Source organism: Amblyomma mixtum, chromosome 6 (assembly GCF_055824585.1).
Source record: "Amblyomma mixtum isolate Tamu chromosome 6, ASM5582458v1, whole genome shotgun sequence".
Lineage (NCBI taxonomy): Eukaryota > Metazoa > Arthropoda > Arachnida > Ixodida > Ixodidae > Amblyomma > Amblyomma mixtum.
In genome coordinates this window covers 153,016,088-153,039,524 of record NC_143017.1, presented here as the reverse complement: position 1 = coordinate 153,039,524, position 23,437 = coordinate 153,016,088, and the positions used below count along the sequence as shown (strand labels likewise).

Genomic DNA, 23,437 nt, shown 5'->3' with positions numbered 1-23,437 from the left:
CTGTGTTCGCACCTGAATTATAAGACTACTATTGGCAGTAAATATAGTGATGCAAGTGCACAAATTTTTTTCTTATTTTCATTACATTTTCAGGCACAAATAGACCCCAAAAAGTGCTGACTGATTCTTACATAAGCTTACAATGTAGCTCAAAATCACTGAAAGCTGAACACTCTCCATGCAAATCGCTGTGTGGACTAAAGTTCAAATTTATTACAAAAAAGCAAGAGTCGATAGCAGCAGTGCATATCAGAGCACAAGAAAGCAAAGCATATAGTAGAGAGTTTTAGTATAGCGTACGCAGACATACGCAAAGGCATAGCGTACGCTATAAAATAGCATCAGTCGTACTGTGCATGCGCAAAACGCTATTTGAAACCGATGTCTTACGTACGTTCGCATTACGTACGCTATTTTTCGAATTTAGCGTACGTGGTCTTGCGTATGCCAGGAAAAATAGCGTTGTCAACATGGCGGCACCCACGTCGCCCGCTTCGGAGAGAAGATGTCATGTTATTGGGTTTTTAGGCACATTCGTTGCCCTTAAATGGAACGTGTGATATTCGCTTTGCCTCCTCTCGCCGACAGCAGAACGAATGAGTGATAAACTTGCCCTATTTTGGATTCTGTGCAACGATTCCTCCGTTCCTAACCCTAACAAAACACCGCCAACTGTGGATTGGCTTGATTTGGATTTTTATGCCAAAGTAGTCATAGCCTTGCCAAAAGTAGTCATTTCGGCTGTAGGGCAGTAGGGGTCCGAAAGAATGCTAGTATGTACCATTACGTTCTTAAAAACCTTGCTCGGTTCCATTACCAAAAAAAAAAAAAAGCTAGGCCCTGCCTCGACTGCGCACAGCGCAACTCATCGGGGATGCCATAAGGGACGCTATGCAACCGGCTATCTACGTGGTACGACTTGGATCAGCTTGGCCAATGCCTTGACTAACCGCGAAAAACACCACACAAAATGTTTTCACATTATAACACCAGATGGCGCCACTGCGGCCTTAGCTACCGTTGCGTTCGGGCGGTTCTACGGTAAACTAAAAGTGCTCTTGCGACTCCCACAGTAACCTCCCGCTAAATGCTTGTGTATAGCGTACATAAGCGCTCATACGCTATACTAAAACTCTCTAGTGTGACAAGCAGTTCAGTAACACACCGTCAGGATAGTTTCCACGTTGAGGTAGTGCCTGATCATGGCCTTGGCTCCAACACGCTGCCACTCAAGCACACGGTAGAGGTCCTCCTTGTCATCAACGTGCATGGGCACCACAGGAAACTCAAACAGGCCAGGCATCGTGGACTTGAGCTCTTCCAAGGCTGCCAGAAAGAAGAAAAAAACATAGGTATGAGAGAGTTTGATGGTGATCTGATTTTAATGATGCAAGGAAAGCTTGGCCAAAGAGCACCCTGGCTAAAGTGTTTTCATCTGCAAAAGTTTAGGTCAAAGGCCCAGTCTTTCCAAGCATACCACCTCAGGGGTATGATCATGGAAGACAGTTGGGCTAGTTGGTGTGAATTCGTTAGTGACTGCGACATTGCAACTAGCGTGGAAAGCACAAGGACAGCGACAGAAGGAACTGACGGGACAGCAGCCATCGGTTCCTTTTGTCGCTGTCCCTGTGCTTTCCATGCTAGTTGCATTGTCGCAGTCACTAACCACCTCAGGGATGCCAAGTGTCAGGAAAAACTTGTACCCACTGAGAAACCGGTGAGTGCCTGGAGGCACTTTGGATAAAGCCCCACTACTCCTGCAAGCAAAGCGAATGGCTCCAACAGATAGGCCACTGCTGTAGAGTTTCATCACCCTTGTCATACTAGTTCTCACATTTTAAACTCTTCTGACGCCTTAAATAAGTATGCAACGTGTACTTCCCTGGTAGAAAGTAAAACATGAAGGTAATCTGCAAGTGCAACTTGAGAGAGTGATGGGCACAAAACTTACAAACGCAGCTCTGCACAGCAACCATAGTTGGCCCCTTCTTTTCATCTCGATAAAGTGCCAAGGCTCTCTGGATGGCTCGGTGCACAAGGCGAACATCTGTCTCCACTCGGACCTCAAATGAGTAGCCATCTTCAGGGACCAGGTCAGCTGCCGTGCCGCGCTCAATCCTGAAAAGGAAGCGATTCAATGAGAGGTGCACCGAGTGATCTAAAATGATGGCACTACCATTTCATGTCCACATTTTCATCGCAGTACCTAAAGGTACAGCCTGACTTCGATTTCACCTGAGCACCAGTGTTTTTTCTCTGCCTGCTTCATCTTGTGCTGTTTTCGACAAGACCTTTCAGTCACTTCTGCCTCACAAATCATGCCTTGCTTGCAAGTTAGAAAAAAAAACTAGCACCAACTTAGTCAAAGGTAGCCCCTCAGTCAAAGGTAGCCCCTGCATGCATGCACTCTTTGTCAAATGCACAACAGCTGCTGGTGAGAATATAAACACAATGAGACAGCACCTAGGTGGATCAGTATGTACACCGAGGTGCATTAGCATTCAGGCTGCAAATGAAGGCTATGAAGCTTCTCTTTGTAGCCACATGGCTGTGTATGACTGTACACAGGTTGCAAACATTTATTCATTGATAAGAAGTGAATAAAAAAAAAAAGTTCTACTTACTTGGCTTGCCGTTCGGCCTTGTAGAGGGTGCCCATGTTTGGCATCTGGTTCGAGCGCACAGTGTCCACAGCAAACACAACACCTTTCTTGAGTGGTGGTAGAAACATGCCAAACATCATTTTCTGACCGCTGCAATGCAAGGATGCAATTACAAATGAAATGGGATCAGGTATGGGGAACCATGTTAATATGCAAGAACCTAACCATGAGCTTTTCAGAAGTATCTAGTGTAATGCACCAGAGGCACAGCAGAACATTGCAGTTTGTACGCTTTTGTATTAAATATTATTTTCACGCTTCATTTTTAGGCACTACACAGCGTAGCAGTGGACAATGAAAAATTATGTAGAGCACCAACACACTTGAAATGTTGATGACCACTCACCAAGTATGATGCATAATTGTCACCACCTCACAATTCAGTGACTTTCAAGGCTAGTGAAACAAAAGAGAAAGGCCTAAGTCTGACCTGGTATCGCCTGCCATGCTGAACCAGTCCATAGTTGTGTGTTATAAGTGCATGCATTTACACAGGCACATAACTTGCAAACACACTGTTCTAAAAGCACAATTACAAAGCTTTTGACCAGAATAAAATGTCACTGCTCAGGATATGAGAACAATCAAGAAGAGTATCATGATAATAAAAGCTGAATGAAGGTCCACTGAGAGTACCAGGATAACATAATTTCAGTTTGGTTTACAGGGTTTAACATCCCAAAGCGATTCTGGCTATGAGGGATGCATAGTAGACAGCTTCGGATAATTTCAACCCCTTGGGGGTTCTTTATCATGCAATGACCTTGCACAGAACACGGGTCTCTAGCGTTTCGCCCTTGTCAAAAATGTGACCGCCGTGGCTGAGATTGAACCGGCGTCTTTCAGGTCAGCAGCAGAGCACCACAACCACTGAGCCACTGCGGCAGCTATGAAGCAGTTTCAGTCCACATTATGCTTGAGTGGCAAAATTTATGCAGTGAACAAAGATGGACGGCTACAGGAAAAACATTTTAGTTTTAAAGGGACACTGAGGACAACTCTACTCAACTTTCGCTCCAAGTAAAAATCAATTCCATGGCTCTTTCTGAATATACTGATGTTTGTGAGGCAGCAAAAAAATGCATTGTTAAGAAAACTGCATTTAAAAAATTTGCCCTCACTGATTTAAAGTTGTGATGCCTACACCGGAAAGGACTTTGTGATCCCCGTCTTGAAGTGAATGGTGATGCAGCCTAGCCTCTGGGATCTGCATCCAGAAACCGTGTCCAGGCACCACGGTTTACTGGAGAAATTGGCCAATGATGGTGGCCCAATATATTATTTTTTAGCCTTTCCTAGCTTATACGAGCCTTGTTTTCAGTGAAGGTAGCATCTCTGTTGCTAGAATGCAGTAATCCATTAATACAGGCCAACTTCAATTTATCCTCAGTGTCCCTTCAATGTTGCCCTCCTCTGCTATTTTATTTGTTTGGGCTTATGTCTTCCGCATAACAAACCAACAAGCCCAGCAGGATGCTCTGCTGGCTACACTTACTCAACGTGATGGTACAAGTACAGGTACTTGAGGGTACCAGGCTGCAGGTATTCATGCTGGGCCAGTGTGCCAAATTCCAGGTGTCGAAAGTTGAATGTGTCAGTCTCCTGGGAAGAAAATTAGATTTTGGCATGATATGTCCACACACGCAGCTTTTGGTCCATTGCTGTGACCATAATATGCCTAGTTGCACTGCCATGCTTTGTTTACTAGCTGTAACAGTGTGTGACCACTGTAACGACAACTCTATATGTACATCTGGTGTCCCAAGTTTATAGAACATGATTTTGGCAAAGAAATTTATTTCCTCCGCATCCAGAGAGCACTACTTGAGGTTTAGTGATGCTATTGACACACTCGGAACTAGGCTCCCCATATCTCTTTCATACTGTGCACAAATGCAGCAGTAAAATAAACTTTTTCATTAATACTGCATCCCATAGACTTTTGACAGTGAGTGCACCTTGCAACTTTCAAAAGCAACAATTAAGCAGTAAGGAAAGCCACAGAAAGGATGTTAAATTGATTTGGTATGCCACACACATCAGGCTGACACTTCGTCCTCATCTAAACACCATCAAACTGGTGCCTCATTGTAACGTGCCCACGTGTATGAGTGCTTTTTCCAGTTACAGTAGTAGACCAGTTTTTCGGACTGCAATAATTCAGACTTGTGCAATATTGCAAGCTTTTTTGAACCATAGAGTACCTCGTAGGAATTTATACATATTCCCAATCAATGTTTTGGGCTCTGCAGACACGAAAGCTAGTTCAAATTTTCGGACTGAGTGTCGGGTGGGCATCTCTGCCACAGTCAAGCCGACTCGCTGCCATCGCGGAATGTGCCATTTTGAATTAAATGGGCAGATGGAGTGGCTTGGATGGGCATGCAATTTCTCTGCCTCACTATTAGTACCTCAAAGCAACAGCACACACTACTCTCCTAACTGAGGCCCCATGCACCGTGGTCCTGTGTAGTGATGGCAGCACTAGAAATAGCTTATGAAGATTAGCATGCAGTCGCACTTGTGTTGCCTTGTTATTACACTTAGTGTAGAAGGGGTCAACACATCAGTTCAGCTGAACCGAACATCCATATTAAGCAATTCCAAATTTAAGTATGTCCACTGTAGCGTTACTGGCCAAATGTAGAAATACACAGCCGAAAGTACTGCTGCCTTGATGCTTAAAGTTTGCTACAGTCAAATAAGGTGGAAACTGCCACACAGTACCTTGCTGCTGTACTCTCTGTAATGCTGCTTGGAAACCAAGCACACACATCCGAGCTGCGCCATGAGCCGGAAGTCCAGTGGCACTTGCATCTCATAGACACCCTCAATGTGAGGTGCCGAAAGCTCCTGCGTGATGTCCCTACAAAGTGCAGAGGAGACAAACATCACTTCAGAGAACCAAAAGATATTGTCACCTTTTCAGGAGGACACAGGGGCGCAATAAAAGACACGGACATAGAAGTAGACAGGGACGAGCGCTTACCGTCCCTGTCTACTTCTATGTCTGTGTCTTTTATTGCGCCCCTGTGTCCTCCTGAAAAGTTATGAACCAACATGCCCAAATACAAGTACTTCTGAGTTATATTTCACCCTTTTTTTTTTTTTGAGGAAAACCATGAGCGTAAAGTTAAGATATGCACTGAGTGAAAACTACCTGGTTCAGCATGAGCATGAACAGACCACCGGATGATATCACATGAAAAATTGGTGCTCATGAAGGCATATGCGCTTGAGATCACTAGTGGCACAGAACAAGATCCTTCTGCACTGCCGTGATGTGCTATGGAGGCAGTACAAAAGAGACCACATAGGACACTTAAAATTCTTTCCGCAAGTTTTAAAACTGCAATTAAACAGTCGTGCATTAAAAACTAGCACTGAAAAAAAAAAATGTCTCCAGCCACAGTCGCCTTTCAAGGTACCTCCAGTTGTCCTTCCAGACGCAAGATTCCATCACCGAATGCGAATGGTACTAAGCCATTCAAAGCCTCTCCAGCACTATCAAGCTGTGTCAGGTATTAGGCCTTCCACTCCAATAAGTTTTTGTTCCACAGCAGTGAATAATGCAATGAAATACAAGGCCAAAAAGAGCTTGCAAACTTACCCGGTTCGTTGCTGAAATACTGTTTCTTCTATTGTGTACTCATAGAGGTTGTAAACAGGGTGGGACCTTGGTAAATGGCGCATCACTTTACGCCATGCTGTAATGGTGCCAAACACATTGTGTTACCAAGAGACACATTACTCTTCTAGGCATCAATAGAAAGGGGTGAGTAAGTTAAACCTCAATATAACGAACTTGGAGCATGGATATTACAAATTATGGCTGTATCGAACTGTTCCTAAATATTTTTAACACACACATGCAATTTTTACTTTGTATACAAAACAGGGTTGACCATAAAATGGGTGTACTGAACCCCCCAGCGCCAAGTGACACTACATAAATGACTTGTGGTGACCGCTTTTATTTCACATAAGTGTTCTTATCTCGCACTCGCCAACAGCGCCATTGAAGATACAGTGGTGTGGAGGGTTAAAAAATAAGCTGGGTGCATTCGCAGCTGAAACAAACAGCGTGACAACGGATGCACAATAAATATGAAACAATCGCTTCTTGTAGCATGCACCTGCACATCACATGGTTTTCTGTGAGAACTATTCAGTGTTCTTATTCTCACAAAGCAAGGCACCTTCCAGATAAGACCAGAGCAGTCGCATAGGAACATTTTGATGTGTTATGAAGCCACATGAGGTGGAGTGAAATGGTTCACAGCATCCCAGCTTTTCTCACCACCATTCACATGAATGGCCAAAGAAGCGCCTTCAATACACAAGTTCAATATACAAGTTGACAGTCAAATGCATGGACAGGAAGCATCCAGCCAGAGCAACACACTAGAGGAAGCATCAGCAAAGACGCACATTTTAAAGCAATGGAATGTTAATCCTTACAGCATCATTGCCATACTTTCGCAATTCCCTCAAGTCGTGTCGCTGATGTACCTATATGTTCATCCGTTCCCCCTGAGGGGTGTGGTCACTTGGCACGAGCTCCGCACGTGCAACTTTTGAGAGAAGTGGAGGCTTCTCTGAGTGCGAACACCCATACATTTGCAATTCTTTGTTCAAACATTCGTGCTGGAGTACTAAGGGTGGTTCTGCCACCTGTTGTAAATTGTAGAATTTTTTTTTTTTTTTCATTCACTTGCCATGTTTGTTGCATCGCATCAAGTTTAGGAAGCACATGCCGCTACCGCTCCACGGCCTTACTCGCCTCTACCAACGCACCCCTCCATGCGCATGATTGCTTTGGGACGGCTGGCCATGTGGGACCTTCGACTGCAAACAGAATCTTCTGATTCCAAATACAAGCCAAGCTCAGATTTGAATTTTGACAGGTTCTCATCCGAGGAAGAGGTGACCTCTGTGTCCGGACCCATGTTTCAAGCTCTGCCACACTGTCAAAAAGTACTGAGAATGGTGACCTTCTTGTGTGTCTTTCTCATTTTATTAGTATTTGCTTATTAGCAACACCCGGGGGGACACTGAAATGTACGGTCATGAAATTTATGAGCGTGAACACGGGAGTGTGTGGCAGATAGCCTCAAGCCCTACTTGTGGCGATATGCGGCGGATGCTTTTAGCAACGTGGTGGAAAGGACTATGTCGCTTTGCCTGCTTCCAGCAAGCCGAAGGCGGCCGCCACGTATCGCAACAAGTAGGGTTCGAGACTATCTGCCACCTGCTGCCGTGTTCAAGCTCATAGATTTCATGACTGTACATTTGCTGTCATCCATGTTATCTTCTGTCATGTGGATAACCAAAAGTAAACCGCTGTGTTCGTTCCCCTATAATCAAGAAAAGTGCAACCCCAGAAAAGCCCAGCACAGAAAGGGTTAATGACTATGTACAGCTGCTGTCACACTTAACCAGACATTGAAATGTCACACTCAACAAGACACTTGAATGTCGCACTTAGCACGTGCTTTTTCATTTTCACAAATCTTCAATTATCTGATGCTTATTCCCTGGATATGCTAACACATTATTCTTCATAAAAGTGCCTGGATTAGCTATGGCAAACAGCACAGCACTTTTTTTTCTTTAACTGCATGTACACATTGCGTCTCCAGATCACCCACAAAAGCAACCTTGTAAACAAGACCTCAGTGGCTAGTGCACAGAGTTTGAACTTGCTTCAACAAGGCTCCTGCTGTCTTGCATTTAGAAAGTACCATAGGAACCAGCTATGCTAATTCAGCATGTTGATATGTGATATGTGGTGCCCCGAAGCAATGCAGGGGCTGTGAGGAACGTCACAGTGAATACCTCTAGATTAATCTAGACCCTCTGTTCTTTAACATGCACTGACATCGTGTGGCCATTTTTCATTTTGCGTTCATCGAAAATGCAACTGCTTCGGCTGCGATTCAAGCCCATGACTTTCGAACCAGCAGCTGAACGGCAAAGCCACTGAGCCACCATGGAGGATGCCAACTCAGCATGTCTCCACTCCTCTTGTCAGCTTGGCATTACATTCACTAAAACTTGTTTTTAGGTTGCGCAGACTATTTCACTCACATAGACATCACATTTCTATGCTCATTTGCACTCACTGAAAAAGGCACTGCACTAGACATGGTCGTATAAAGAGAAACACTTTTGAAGCATGTACTTTGTCCAGGAAAAAACATGAAAAGCAGATAGCTGGCCAGAAATGAGCAAAAAGATTGACAAGCGCTCAGATAACCTGATGCACTGAAATGCGCCAGCAGAATGCGCGTTTAGGATGATGCTTCTCAATTTGATGCTTTCCCCTTCTACTGCATCCCACTTAACTTTACTTTGGATGGACTTTATAACTCACTAATGATTTTATGCTTTACATTTGCTGCATTTACACTTTGGTTTACTTCGGCAGGCTTTATTACTCATTAATTATTTTTTATCTTTTTACATTAGTTTCATTACACACACTTCGCCTTCCTTGGCATGCCACGTATCAGCCTATCTGACAACCTTGTTGACGTGATCCAACACGCGCTTGCTTTCAGCACTGTTTTCCCTCTCTCCATACTGGTCATGCAGACAGATAGTACTTGCCACCATTTTCACCTAATGAAACTCACATCGCTTATGAAATAAAACGAATTTGCCTCATGAGACTCAAAGCAGACATGTCTCACAGCCCTTGCATTTCATGCATGTTTCCCACACATCGTGCTCTGCATGGCACAGCAAGTCCTTACTCAGGCTTTCCTCCTCTTTGGGCACCTTGGAGTTTATGTAGAAGATCCTGGGCACGACAACACGCAGCTGGTGCAGCTCAGTGCCCACCAAGGCCCACAGACGAAACACGCCAGGTGTACCTGTCTGGTCCAACTGCAAAGCAGCAAAAGGGGGGAAACAGGTTACATACTTCAGCAAACACAAGCAACACTTCTTGTGTTACACATGTCAAAGCCCTCATTAACAACCTACAGAGGGTCTGAGTTTTGCCAAGATGTTTGATCTCTTTTTCTGATCTCTTCTTTGCACAGAAGAAACTGCTGCTGCTTTCATACGAACATGTTCTTATGGTGCAAACCTTGTATTTATCTGCTTTAGACCATTCACTACAAGCACGCAAAAGTTGCACACTGTCCACCAAAACTTTCCATTTTTCCTCCAGTAACAAAGGAATTTGCTCGTCGTGTCACTACGAGCTATATTACCAACATATTAACTGCATAATGGACACACACACCCTATATTGTAAAAAATATGGGACAAAACAGGTGCATTCATTACGCGAGTACTAAATGTGGTAAACTGTGGTACCAAGAAATGTGACCCACCTGAATGATCTGCCACGGAGAGTCAAGGAGATTACGCTGTGCCCTGCGGAGAAAGCTGCCTAGCGTGCCAGCTACTCCTGATCGAACAGCACCACCTCTGGAGGTAGAAGCCTTGTCAGCAGCGCTAGAGGGGCCAGTGATTCCACGGTTCATCCGCTTGGAGCGCTCTTGCCGCTGCCGCCTTTGAAGTGCCCATTTCTTCTTGTGAAACTTCAGCCATTCAACCATTTCTTCCTGCAGCAAAGAAGCAACACATATAGGCTGTATGTGAGCACATCCACCGAAAGAAAAGCAAATGCCATGCTTTTCAACAGCTCCGAGGCTACTGGGCTTGCTTATGTGCCACGATTCTGAGCTCTGGTAACACCACTGGCACTTCAAAGCTCTGCTGGGGTGAGCAAGAAAGCTCTTCATGCCTTCGAGAGATCTGGGATGAGCAATCGCTCACACGACCTCAAATGCATGCAGCACTCATGCAGACAACCATGGCTGCACAACAACGAGGTAGTTGCCTCATCACCTCATTTTGCAGCCACAGGAGTGTCATGCTGTTTGACATAACCCACCCATACCAAAGCATAGCAAAGTGTAACTGAGCGAAATCGAAACACCAACTCCTGCTGCTCAAGCATCTGCCCCTCAGTTGGAGCTTTTAGTCGTGACCTCACTAACAAACCAGTGCCTGCTGGGGTTTGTATAGATTCCAATAAATGAGGATTGTGCAAGATTAAAGCAGGTGCCGCGCAAACAAGGCAGATGCACACATGTACCAAAATTTCGCCTGTTCCGCATGCACTCTCTCCTCACTGCTGCTTCCCTTCCACCCAGAGCTGCTTAGTAAGACAGAGAGCCATCACAGGGCATTTGGGACGCTCTGAACATGCAGAACGGTCACAACAGCCAAAATCCATGCAAGTTATACAGAAGCACTAGCAAGAAATAAAAAAAACAAGCGGCGGACAACAGTGCAATTTTTTGACGTACTGTATTTGGCTATTATGTTTCACGGGTCATGCTTTTTTTTTTCTGTGCACCCAAGAAAAACACAGCATTGCGGTTCAACTGTAGCATGAAACGCTTCTCTGTGGTCATATCACGGGACCTCAGACAAGAGCCACATGCAGTGCAGATTTTGGTAAACGCTAGTCACTCATCTGGTCAGTCAGACCTCATGTTGCACCAGGATGACTATGAACATAAAAATCATAAATTTTTTTTCCAGCCGAAGTGACAAAAAAGCATCCGATGTGCACTTCTGTTTGTTAATAAATTAAGAATACAGGGTTGAAGGCAATAGCCAATCACATGAAACCTCAGGGACATCTCTGCACCAAAAACAATCTCAAAACCAATCTCGACAGTAAACGTTCCAGTCATTAACATAAAAACATGCCGACAGCGGTACACAAGCCAACATGTCTAAAAAGGCTTGTTTTCATGAGTCTGCGAAAGATCAGCCCAGCAGAGGTGGCAAAAACGAATCCATGAATCTGAAACCATTTGAAACAAAGTCCCACTCTCATGCTCAGTCAACAAAACTCCACTGCAAGCAATGATGACACGGACTGAGCACATCTAGCAGTCGCCTACCTTGTTCTGCCCAAGTGGCGGGGGTGGCCCCAGCGTCTCGCGCCATGACTTGCGCAGCACCTCCTCCTCGGTGCTGCTCTCTGGTGAGCGTGCCCTCTTCCTGTGCGTCACGGTGGCCACAACATTCCTCGGCTCTGAAGAACGACCGGGCTGGGCCAGGTCTTCAATGTCGGCCATCTCGGCCGTGTCCGTGGGAGCAGACTGCAGGAGCAGTGGTGGCCACACAAAAAATTGCTGGTCATTATCTCATCACTGAGACAGCATTTAAGATGATTGTGCATACATGGCGTCATGTAAAAGTCACACTTGTCACATTCCACATTGCTGCTACTGATAGTGAACATGGTGGAGGGCACAGGGACAAACAGTGTGGCATGTAGCCTGCTTGATGAAAGCTCCTGCCTTCTTCTAATCCCCCTCAACTTCTTTTCCTAAAAGGCAGCAAATGGGTGCAAAAGTAAAAGAAACTTGGCAGCAGTGACAGTGATATATGGTCAGCATCCATTCATAGGATTTGCTCTGTGATGAAGTTGCTTTAACGTTATCTGAATTCCTGTCTATTTTAAAATAACTGGGCCTCGTGCATCCCTTCAGATGTGCTGTTAGGTTTCTAGTAACGTTTTAAAAAATCATTTTTGGGAGAAAACAGCATGTGTACGCTTACCTCTTGCACCTGCTGCTTAGGAGCAGCTGTAAAGAGTTCGCTGATCCGTTTCTGCTTGAGCACGTCATTTTTTTCAAGAAGTCGCTTGTGAAGCCATGGTGGGTGGGCTACACGAGGCACGGGATTCGGGACCTGCACATTGCACATAATATCCACAACACATCCAAGCCCAGACCTAATGCCGCAACGACATCAGTATGCCTTCAGCCTCAAGCAGACAAATTTGAGTGAATACAGCCTCAGTCCTTTCAAACAGCACTCCCATTGGCTGAGATATACAGGGAGCTGAAGGGTTGAAATGCGGGCCAGTTGGTACATTGTAAACGGAGAAAAAACCAGTCACACAAGACGACGGACAAGAAGAGTGTACACACCACAACGACTGGACGTCGTTGTGGTGTGTACACTCTTCTTGTCCGTCGTCTTGTGTGACTGGTTTTTTCTCCGTATACAGGGAGCTGTTTTTCAGTTTAGCACTGTTATGAACCAGAGTTACCGAGCACTCATCTTTGATAGTTATGAGCTCTGTGACACAGCTTACTAGTAGCTGGCCATATTTAAAGTTGTCAATAATGGAGTGTTAAGCTAGTTGATTTTTCACAATTAAAGAAGAAAGTGCTAAGACAAAACATGAGAAGGAAGGTGTTCAGCAAGTCAGCCCTCAGCAACTGCTTGTAAGTTGTTAGTAAGCGTTCTGTGTGTTTGTCTTCCCTGTTGTGCACTGCATAAAGACTGATCTCGCTATACTCCACAACCTCAGTTATGAAGTCAAGTACAAAACATTAAAGTCAATATGGCATCTTGAATAAACAGGGCGAACGAAGACGAGCACAAAAGACAAGAAAATGGACGACACAGGCAAACTAAGATATTGCAGTGAAAAAAAAAAGAAAAATAAACTTCTCTGCAAATAGGAATTTACAGTGCCAAGGATGTTAAGGATGCTTATATTTTTATGAAACAGCGTGCAACTTATGAGAGAATATAAAATGTCTCCCCAGATACCGTCATGTGGGGTCCAACAAGGGCTATGCAGCTCCCTCGCACGTTTCAGCTGGGGATTTTTTCTTTACTTCAGCTACAATTTAGCAAACGGTTCAAAATTACCTGCTGAAGAGCTGCAGGAATGGTGATGATCTTTTGGATGGCACTTCCCAACCTCTCGATGTAGTATTCCCAGTCAAGAATCTTGAGGGTGGTGAGAAGACAGAGGAAGAGCACTGTCAGTAACAAGCAATTCTACCAAGAAAGGTCAAGTGTGCATGCATAACTGATAAGACGGAAAAAAAAAAATTACACACAGATCAGCCTACGTAACTTGAAATATTCCATAAATTTCATGAAAAGCAGACAGCATATGCTGAAGGAAGATAATTCAACTTAGGCACTTAGAGAAGCAATGTGCAATAAATCTGCTCACTTTGCTTACGCTATTCCCAAAGTACTTAAGATTTACTATATAATCTTGTGTAAGAGCTGCACCCATGTATGGGCCGCATCCCATTATGGACAAGATGACTGAGAAAAAAAAATATGGTTATATGTTTTTCTTTTTAATTTGTGTAATGACCGCACCTATAAAATTCATGCCTTAATGCCCAAATTAAAAAAAAGAGTGGAGTCCTTACACAAGTTTATACAGTAGTATACAGTAGTTCAAAAGCAATGGTAATGAAAAAGAGTCAGCTGTACCAACATAATTCAGTGATTTTGGTCAGGAACAAGGAGAGACTAAGAAGTTTTGAACAGTACACACCAATCGAATGTCAAAATCGTCAGTAGTTGACGTCTTCAGCCACCGTCTGAGGTAGTGCCTCTTCACACTTGGCTCAGCTTGAAAAATGGCAAGAGGAATGGCTCTGAAAGACAATGGGGCAGGTTACAACACCCTAAGCCACAGATTCTCAAACTGGGATCCATGGAACTCATGTTCCTCAGAGTGCTGTTTGGGTTCCCCAAGCACCTAAATCCATGCATGCCTCAACCTCCAGCTTTCCTTCACACACTTTATTTTGGAACTCATACCACAGTCAAACCTAGATATAATGAAATTGGCAAAAGTTAGCTTTTTTTTTGTTGCATGCATTTTCCGAGTGAAAACTTGGAAGGACAATTCAGAATGGAAAACAAAATGAAAGATAAATGTAGATGAAATCGCCTAACAAACACTCACAGTAAACCCCCCTTACTCGGGGCCATAAACATGGAGGAATATTTTGCAATCTCTGCCACTGCAACCAGCATGAAGCCTTTATGTTTTAATGTATACTGTTGTTAAACATACAACTATTGATCATGTTTATGTGGTTAAAAAAAAAATTGTTCCCGCGCCAAAAATTTAAGAAGAAAGTTTAGTAAAAGCAAGCAGATGATGCTTCCAAGTGAACTACAAGTTCAAAGAGTACATGCAGCTATATCAGCCCCACTAGGATTAAATTAGTACATATGCACTGCGGATGAATCCACTCCTCACCTTTCTGTCACAGGAGCCCCCTCAGGCTTCTTGGAGATGACGTACCTGCAGCTGAGCCCTGCATCCTTGACCATCTGGTCACCAAGAAACTGGCAAATAAAAATAAATGGCAGAAAAATCACTTTTTGAACAGCAGCGACTATGCTACAAACTGCACAATTAACACTGAGAGTTCTTCTAATATGGGAGTAATTGCAAATTTATGTCCATCTGTGAACAGCCTGATGGCTAGAGGGAAGCGACACAGCTTCCCCAAAACCTTCGGTTGTTGCTTAACCCCCTCTATAATCAAACCCACATGACCTTAAAGTGAATATTAAAAATTTTGCATATATAATCTTTGCTAATTAACCAATTACGCAGAACTTTAAAATACTCTGAGGAGTGCCACACGACAGGAAACAATATGTCGTTGGTTTCACCACCCAGCTCCATTGTGCAGCTTTATGTAAATCCTTGGTTCAAGTTACGGGAAATGCCCTGTATATTCTAAATCCCCGTTTTCATCAACAGCATGCAAAAAATAATAATAGAAAACATAAAATTACACGTGCCATTAAGGTAATTGTACATGAACTCTAACATAGTTCTAGAAGCATGTCAGTAGTGTCATACCTCAGCAAGCCTTTTAGCGGTAGAGATGGATGTGGACTTCTGCAGTCCATAGTCCTCCAGCTTTCGAGACATGCTCCGGTTTTCAGAGATTAGATCAAACAGCTCTTCGTCAGGCATGTTTTCTGCCTGGAATTGCAAGAGTAGCACAATAAATAAAAACAAGTTCAAAATGAGAAGTATGTACACTTTAGTTCATGACATAGTAGTGCATGGTAAGCAATTCAAAAGGATAGAATGCACAGAAAAGAACAGAGCTTGTATTGAGATTTATTACTGCATGCCCCATCCCTCTCTGTTGACCATGTCAATGAATGCAGTGGTAGAGCATGCTTTCAGAGAAACATTACTTGAAAATGTAGCAGGTCTTTCTTTCTCTCATTTTTTTTTCCTTTCTTATTAAGCAACCACAAGGATGTCAGTGCAGCAATGCTCATTCCTTGCCTAATTTATTTATTTTATTTATTTATTTATTCACAATACCTTACAGGGCCCAGAAGGGCATTGAGTAAGGGGGGCAAAGAACGACAAATGTGCAAAAGAAACTAATTAATACAACATGAGATACAAGAGATAAAGTAAAAAGAAACTAATGTACAAAGCAAAACTTAATACATAGGATACAAGGTACTTATTAGTAGCATGCATGCAGGACATACGGCCAAAACAAAACGTAATATGCAACAAATTCTTAGTTTTCAAAAAGGCTAACCAACACAGTTAAGTAAAACTCTAGTTTGGGCGAGTTGGTTCATGATGAAATAAAAACTGGTATGGCGCAAGAAACGGGGACACAGAAGGCACACAAAACACAGGACTGACGCCAACTTTCAACTGGGGTTTATTGCACCAAGCCTGCCTTTTATACCACAACCAAGCCATATCAACGAAAGCGTAAACGTTGTACATATAAAACGGCAATTCATGCGACCACTGACAATAAAGTAATGCTGATCATAACAATCTAATCTAAACAGAGCTTGGGAGACCAACTTATTTTCTGGCCAGCAGAAACACATCAACCAAGACAAAAAAGAAAAAAGAAACAAGGCACTGGGGCATGACAAATCCACACTAACGAATTATGAAACGCGTGATGAAGGCGAAACAGAGCAAAAAATCGAACGACTATGAGATAAAACCACGTGAAAAAAGATAACCAACAATAACCCGGCAAAAAAAAAAAAAAACATGACCAACAATAACGCGGAAAAACATGACCAACAATAACAATAAGGAGGGATGAAGTCTGAAGATACAGCACCTAGCGTCAAGTGATAAAAACTGAAGATCATTCCTGAAGAACAGTCGTCTTAGCGTCTAAGAATCTAGAAATTGTAAAACACCGAAAGAAAGGACGAAATAAGAGCACAAAACCAAGGGAAATCTGCGAACTACAAAAAACCTTCTATAAAAGACGTCTCGGCGCTGCTAAGCATAATGGAAGGCCTGCTAACGCATTTGTTGCCAGCTTTATCGATGAAATATGCCTCAACAATTTCTCTCTCAGTTTTATCTTTCCCACTCTTTAAAAATCTAGCTTTCTCGAATTCGGGACGGCAATTAGAACAGCTCTTGCAGTGGTCCACCAGGAAGCTTCTTTCGTTGTTGCGCAAGTTTCGGGAATGCTCACTTGCACGCTCATTAAAACAACGACCTGTTTGCCCGATGTAAACGAGGCCACAGCTAAGCGCAACTTGCGCAACAACGAAAGAAGCTTCCTGGTGGACCACTGCAAGAGCTGTTCTAATTGCCGTCCCGAATTCGAGAAAGCTAGATTTTTAAAGAGTGGGAAAGATAAAACTGAGAGAGAAATTGTTGAGGCATATTTCATCGATAAAGCTGGCAACAAATGCGTTAGCAGGCCTTCCATTATGCTTAGCAGCGCCGAGACGTCTTTTATAGAAGGTTTTTTGTAGTTCGCAGATTTCCCTTGGTTTTGTGCTCTTATTTCGTCCTTTCTTTCGGTGTTTTACAATTTCTAGATTCTTAGACGCTAAGACGACTGTTCTTCAGGAATGATCTTCAGTTTTTATCACTTGACGCTAGGTGCTGTATCTTCAGACTTCATCCCTCCTTATTGTTATTGTTGGTCATGTTTTTCCGCGTTATTGTTGGTCATGTTTTTTTTTTTTTTGCCGGGTTATTGTTGGTTATCTTTTTTCACGTGGTTTTATCTCATAGTCGTTCGATTTTTTGCTCTGTTTCGCCTTCATCACGCGTTTCATAATTCGTTAGTGTGGATTTGTCATGCCCCAGTGCCTTGTTTCTTTTTTCTTTTTTGCCTTGGTTGATGTGTTTCTGCTGGCCAGAAAATAAGTTGGTCTCCCAAGCTCTGTTTAGATTAGATTGTTATGATCAGCATTACTTTATTGTCAGTGGTCGCATGAATTGCCGTTTTATATGTACAACGTTTACGCTTTCGTTGATATGGCTCGGTTGTGGTATAAAAGGCAGGCTTGGTGCAATAAACCCCAGTTGAAAGTTGGCGTCAGTCCTGTGTTTTGTGTGCCTTCTGTGTCTCCGTTTCTTGCGCCATACCAGTTTTTATTTCAACACAGTTAAGTTGATAACTCTGCAAAGGTCATCCAGCGGGCTTAAAGCATTAGCTTTGTGATGCAACCAGTTCCTACAGAACCTTTGTCTTTATCTAGACAAGGTATGGGCTCATTACAGCTTGAACAAATTGCTGTCACCACTGCTAAGCATCAATCGACACAGCTGTTAACATGTCACTGCCATAAAAGGCAGTGATTTGTTAAGTTAGAAACACAAGATATTTTGCTTAGTCAGTTCATTAAGCCTGATCCAGAAAATCTGGCTCAACGAGTTCTGATTACAAGCACTAAGTCACTGGCATGAAATGGAGAAATAACCTTTTCGCCAAGATGGAGAGTTAGGCCAACTCTAGCTTTAAAACAACATGGCATAGCAAAGAGTTTTCAAGAAGAGCTGTGGTGCAATATTCAAAGAAATCTTGCCGGCTTGAGGCCAGCCTGGCCAGGACGAACGGGTTTCAAGGGAAATTTCAACACAAAGGTCAAAACAGAATCCGAATCGCACTCTGACTCTGTTTTTGATGCAAAGCTTCAAAGCAAGCTTTGATTCAAAGTTTGCAGTGAGTCTTGATAAAAATGAGATTGCGTGCAAAGAGAGCTGCAAACTTTCCATGCATAAAGGAAGAAAAAGTAAGCTCACCTTGCTGTACAGTACATCGAGCCAGTAGTCAGCCACCTTGGCAACAGCTGCATAGCATTCTTCGAGTGTCTTGCCCTTGAGAAAGGCCTCGAACACAGATGACTGGAAAATTTTGATGAGCTGCAGTTCACCACGTCTCTTCACCTCAAATCCTTTCAGTTCAGCCAGGGAGCCATCAAAGTTGAACACAGCATATCTAAGGGAGTTGGAAGGAAGATGTTTGAACGTAAAGCGACAGAGATAATAACCCCAACAAAACAGCCTTCACCTCTTCTTCAATTTCTTGCCCTCTTCCTTGGAGGCTGGTAAGATCATGGCGAGGTAAGGGCCATCCACTTCGAAGAAGATGGAGTTCTCTGACCGTTGGACATACTCTAGCGTCTCCGGATTGACAAGCTCATGGTACTGGTCATTTGTGTTGTGTTCCTGTAGTGACAAAAGAGACCAGCAATGAAACAAAAGACAGGCCCATACAACTTTGAAAAAATCAAAGCCCAAGATGATCACATATAAAAGGTAGAGACAGCTCATGTGATGTAACTGGAACCACTCCTTATTAAACAAAGATTTCAGGTACATAAATGTCTTATTACAAATCTACTCCACCTTGGGGGATTCCCCTAAATATTTGGTCAACACGGTTCCCACTTCGAGTTATAGATCAATTCGCTCTCGCCCTACCACAAGCTTGCCGTCCCGGTTAGCTCAGTTGGTAGAGCGACTGCTCCGGTGTAGCGGTGGTCCCGGGTTCGAACCCCGGACCAGGACGAATTTTTCTTTAACTACGAAGATTCTGTGAAAGCTGTATAGTTTTCCTTTGTGGCCGTATGGCTGCGCTCGGGTGGACGTCAATGAGTAATTGCTCCCTTATTACAAATCTACTCCACCTTGGGGGATTCCCCTAAATATTTGGTCAACACTGTTCCCACTTCGAGTTATAGATCAATTCGCTCTCGCCCTACCACAAGCTTGCCGTCCCGGTTAGCTCAGTTGGTAGAGCAACTGCTCCGGTGTAGCGGTGGTCCCGGGTTCGAACCCCGGACCAGGACGAATTTTTCTTTAACTACGAAGATTCTGTGAAAGCTGTATAGCTTTCCTTTGTGGCCGTATGGCTGCGCTCGGGTGGACGTCAATGAGTAATTGCTCCCTTATTACAAATCTACTCCACCTTGGGGGATTCCCCTAAATATTTGGTCAATGTCTTACAGCTCTGGCAGAAAAACTAAAAATACTAGTATACAGCATTTGCTAGTACACTACAGTATGCAAGCATTTGGTGTGCTATGACACCACAGGCCTGGGAACATTTTGGCAAGGCCCATCAGTAGTGGAATCACCCTGTATATTCTTTCCTTTTCCCATCCTATTGCTCCCACTCCCCTTCCCTCGCCCTGCGCTTTCCAACAGCTGACGCATGAGACATTTATACTAACAGTTACCATGCAGCCAGCAGGTTTTCTCTTTTGCTGTGACCAAACACATTTAACAAATAAATATCAAATGTTACTTCAAGAGCACAGAAGTTCGTACCTGCACCATAATGTTGAGCATGGCACCTGGGTAGGATATGGTCAGCTTGGGCTTCTTGGCATTGCTTGTCCGGATGACAAAATTCTCAGGAAATGATGCCGGCAACACACACCAGATGCCGTCAGTGTCCAGCTCGAGTGGGCGCCTGCACCACAAGCAAAACTGGAGCAGTAAAACAAGCAGCCGAAGTAGTCATTCCTTTTTCACTACACATGTGCACAGGGCATCACAAGTGAACACAACTAATATTTAAAAACTAAAACAATTTTTTGGTAGCCAGGACCAACTGAGAGCTGCCAATAGTGCAGTGCATGCTGGTCACCATTTCATCTCTCTATGGCATAAGAGTAATTTGAAAACTTTCCAACCACTGATTTAATGACCAAGATGTCGGCCAACGTTCCAGTGTGTACCAAAAAGACCTGACTGAGACACGTGACACATGAGCTCACACATGTGCACACAAGCACAAATGCATGCATGCACATGCAGTGAGCCCTTGTTATAACAAAGTCATCAGTAGGAATTGTGGGAAAGGCACAGGAATACACCCCGTATACTTGAAACACGTGCTGAAGCAAAACAGATTCTCCTTACTGCAACACGGCAGAGCATTCATTTAACTGAAACAAGGAATAATATAAATAACCGGGAGCACCCAGCGACTGTTCCAGGCATAATGCTGTGTTCATTTCCACCGCAATACTCACACTCTTGCAGTTATGCCCCCGTACCAAAAGATTGAGACAGTGTGCACAGGTAAAGGACATAAAATACATAAGTACATAAGTACATAAAATAGGCTGTCGCCCCCATGTCGCATTTCTTCGCCCTTCTGTTCTGCCTTCTTTACCTCCTGCACTAAAGCGACCAAGAGGAAACTGTGGTCATACCCATCACTCAGTCATTTGGTGTCACTAAATTCTTACGTTCTCTTGCATGCTCTCAAACACTGTGCCAAGATATTTGCACCAAGAGATTGAACTGAGAGAGAGAGCAATAGATCAGCATTGTTTTTCCTCTGTGCTCCCACCCTACCTGCATTGGTTCATTCTCCATGTTAAGTGGAGTCCATTGCCAATGCATTATAAATGTAGTTCACCTCAAGCGCATGCATTGGAGGCAGGGCCAAGATGAAGCCTTCAATAAAGTGCCTTCTTTATAATGTCAACTGTGCATCAAATGCACCTAACCTTTCTTTATCAAATGGATACTAGTCCAAATACCAATCTTGGCTGGCACACAGGCCCTGTCATGCCTACTTTGTGCGGTGAATACAATCATTAAGGCAGTGTCACCAAAGTTGTAAGACAGATACATGGGCAAGCAAAGAGAGCCCCACCCTATTTGCTCCACCAGCTCCCTCGCATGGGTGATGATGCCAGCTCCCGTGTGACACACAATGCCTGCCATTTCCATGCTGTACCACCTGGCCCTGCAAACGGCACAAGACCCGAAAATCAGGCAGTAAAAACACTAAGTCAATCAAATCAAGTAAGGCACAATAGAATGTTGACATTATTATTGTTTTGTTTTTAGATAAGGAAAGGAACTGAGTAATCACTTTAATATGAGACTGCCACTTTAAATGACACAGGAGGGTAGCAAACCCTCAACCTCCGCATGTAACATTCAGCGCTATCATGAGCAGTGCAGTGCGCTACGCTTGTCTTGTGTACTTTTTCGTCATCTTTTCTGTCCCTGCACACTTTTCTAAAACGAATGTCTCCTCTAGTTAACCACTCATAAAGGATGAGGGTGTTCACCAGCACCACACTTAATCAAACCGGCGAATGTAATACGCTCTATTAGACCACAGATGCCATGTGAAACATGTTCAAAGGTAGAAAGAGGTAGCTGTGCAGAAAGCCTCTCATTTTACCTGTGGCTCTTCGTTCCAAAGACTGCAGAGTTCCTTTGCCAATCTCCCCCTTAGGCCCCTCATTTCCCTTACTCCTGCCTGCTCATAAAAAGATCTCCTAGCAAACAGTGGGTCATCAATAAAAGGAAGCATAAAACATTGGGTATGCGATGAAGTAAACAACATGGACAACTACCAACTACTACCTAATGCTATCGCATTAAAATACATAAAACGCTGCAGAGAAGCTGCCTTGCGGGTGCAGAGAAGGCGGGGCACTTTTCGTGCCTGTATTTGGTGCAGAGATCTGACATGGCCAGATCTCAGCGCTGCATGCACGTGACGTGCCGCGCATTGCCTCTGGCTGACTATGAGGCGCGTAGGTACAAAGTACGCCTGCATATTGCCTTGGAGCTTAAACATTTCGAGGCCGAGTTTTAAATACATGTTATCGCCATGCAAAGATGGCCATATATCGGCGTAGATGGAAAGCTGCGTGGTGCGCCTGCTCGTAGAGTTGGCAACACCTACACTGAGGAAGGAGCGAGATAAGAGAAAGATGCACAGCTACTGAGCTGGGTACCTTCAAAGCGCTCAGTGCAGGATGTTGATCTTAAAGGGAGTCTACTGCATTTGCATACTTTTACACCCGCCATGCACCTTGAGCAACACATGGCTAAGTGGCTGCAGCAGTCAGCGAGACACAAGCAATGTAAAAGCATAATCTCCTTGAAGCAGATGCATGCACTGTGAAGTCACTGGCATAGTGTGCACTTGCGTGCGTGGCTACACACGTGAGCCTCTCAAATGAAGGCTGCACGCACACGCTGCAAGAAGACTTGCATGTTTTTTTTTTTTAATCTTTTTTTAAAATGGCAGTTTTATGGACATATCTATATCTGCCCACGCTTCTATAAAAGAGGAGTCATTAGCCAACAGCTTGAGTTGAATAACCCATCACACAGGGTTAGATGGCAGCAAAGAAAATCTTCCATCACAAGACTCACTGTCATTTAAGCAAATTTAAAAGGAGTTTTGGCAACATGTTCCTCACCCTTTTCTCATCACGTATCCATAGAAAGAGTTGAGAATACACTTGTGAGCCAGCTGTAGTGAGTCATACAACACTTCCAGGTTCTTGGCTGACTTGATTTCGGCTGCGTCCCCTTTTCCGACAGCTTCAGACACCTTCTTTTTAGCAACCTATCAAAGAAAAAATTGACAAATTCAAGGCAAACCTTTATCCACATTTCTCGTTCCATAGATACGTCTTCCAGAGTGGGCCCAGATTGCTCATTAAATGAGGATAACATCTGGATGACAACACATGACAGGTCCATTTTATAACATAAAATTAAAGGTGTCAGTATGAAAGCCTTTGCAGTGAGTAGCGTAGCACTCCTGGTGATAGACAAAAAGGGTTTTTGATGCTATTCGTGACATCTCCAATACTGTCGGTCTCATAAAAACTCCCGCGATTTCTCTCTGCACTGGCACAAC

General features: G+C 43.7%; 1 protein-coding gene across 1 annotated transcript in view; it reads right to left on the bottom strand.

Annotated features, from left to right (window-relative positions):
• The window catches only part of PolE1 (DNA polymerase epsilon catalytic subunit 1), a 65,619-nt gene that overhangs the window by 24,084 nt on the left and 18,098 nt on the right, over positions 1–23,437 (bottom strand). Inside the window, exons 18-36 of the mRNA XM_089549702.1 lie at positions 22,992–23,140; positions 21,419–21,511; positions 20,077–20,221; positions 18,815–18,972; positions 18,547–18,742; positions 15,352–15,477; positions 14,737–14,825; positions 14,020–14,122; positions 13,371–13,451; positions 12,264–12,395; positions 11,600–11,800; positions 10,010–10,243; positions 9,422–9,554; positions 6,274–6,370; positions 5,391–5,529; positions 4,159–4,265; positions 2,625–2,753; positions 1,952–2,118; positions 1,166–1,326 (exon numbers count right to left, since the gene is read on the bottom strand). Of these exons, the coding sequence (XP_089405828.1) occupies positions 1,166–1,326; positions 1,952–2,118; positions 2,625–2,753; positions 4,159–4,265; positions 5,391–5,529; positions 6,274–6,370; positions 9,422–9,554; positions 10,010–10,243; positions 11,600–11,800; positions 12,264–12,395; positions 13,371–13,451; positions 14,020–14,122; positions 14,737–14,825; positions 15,352–15,477; positions 18,547–18,742; positions 18,815–18,972; positions 20,077–20,221; positions 21,419–21,511; positions 22,992–23,140 (2,640 nt within the window). The remainder of the gene's footprint in view (positions 1–1,165; positions 1,327–1,951; positions 2,119–2,624; positions 2,754–4,158; positions 4,266–5,390; positions 5,530–6,273; positions 6,371–9,421; positions 9,555–10,009; positions 10,244–11,599; positions 11,801–12,263; positions 12,396–13,370; positions 13,452–14,019; positions 14,123–14,736; positions 14,826–15,351; positions 15,478–18,546; positions 18,743–18,814; positions 18,973–20,076; positions 20,222–21,418; positions 21,512–22,991; positions 23,141–23,437) is intronic.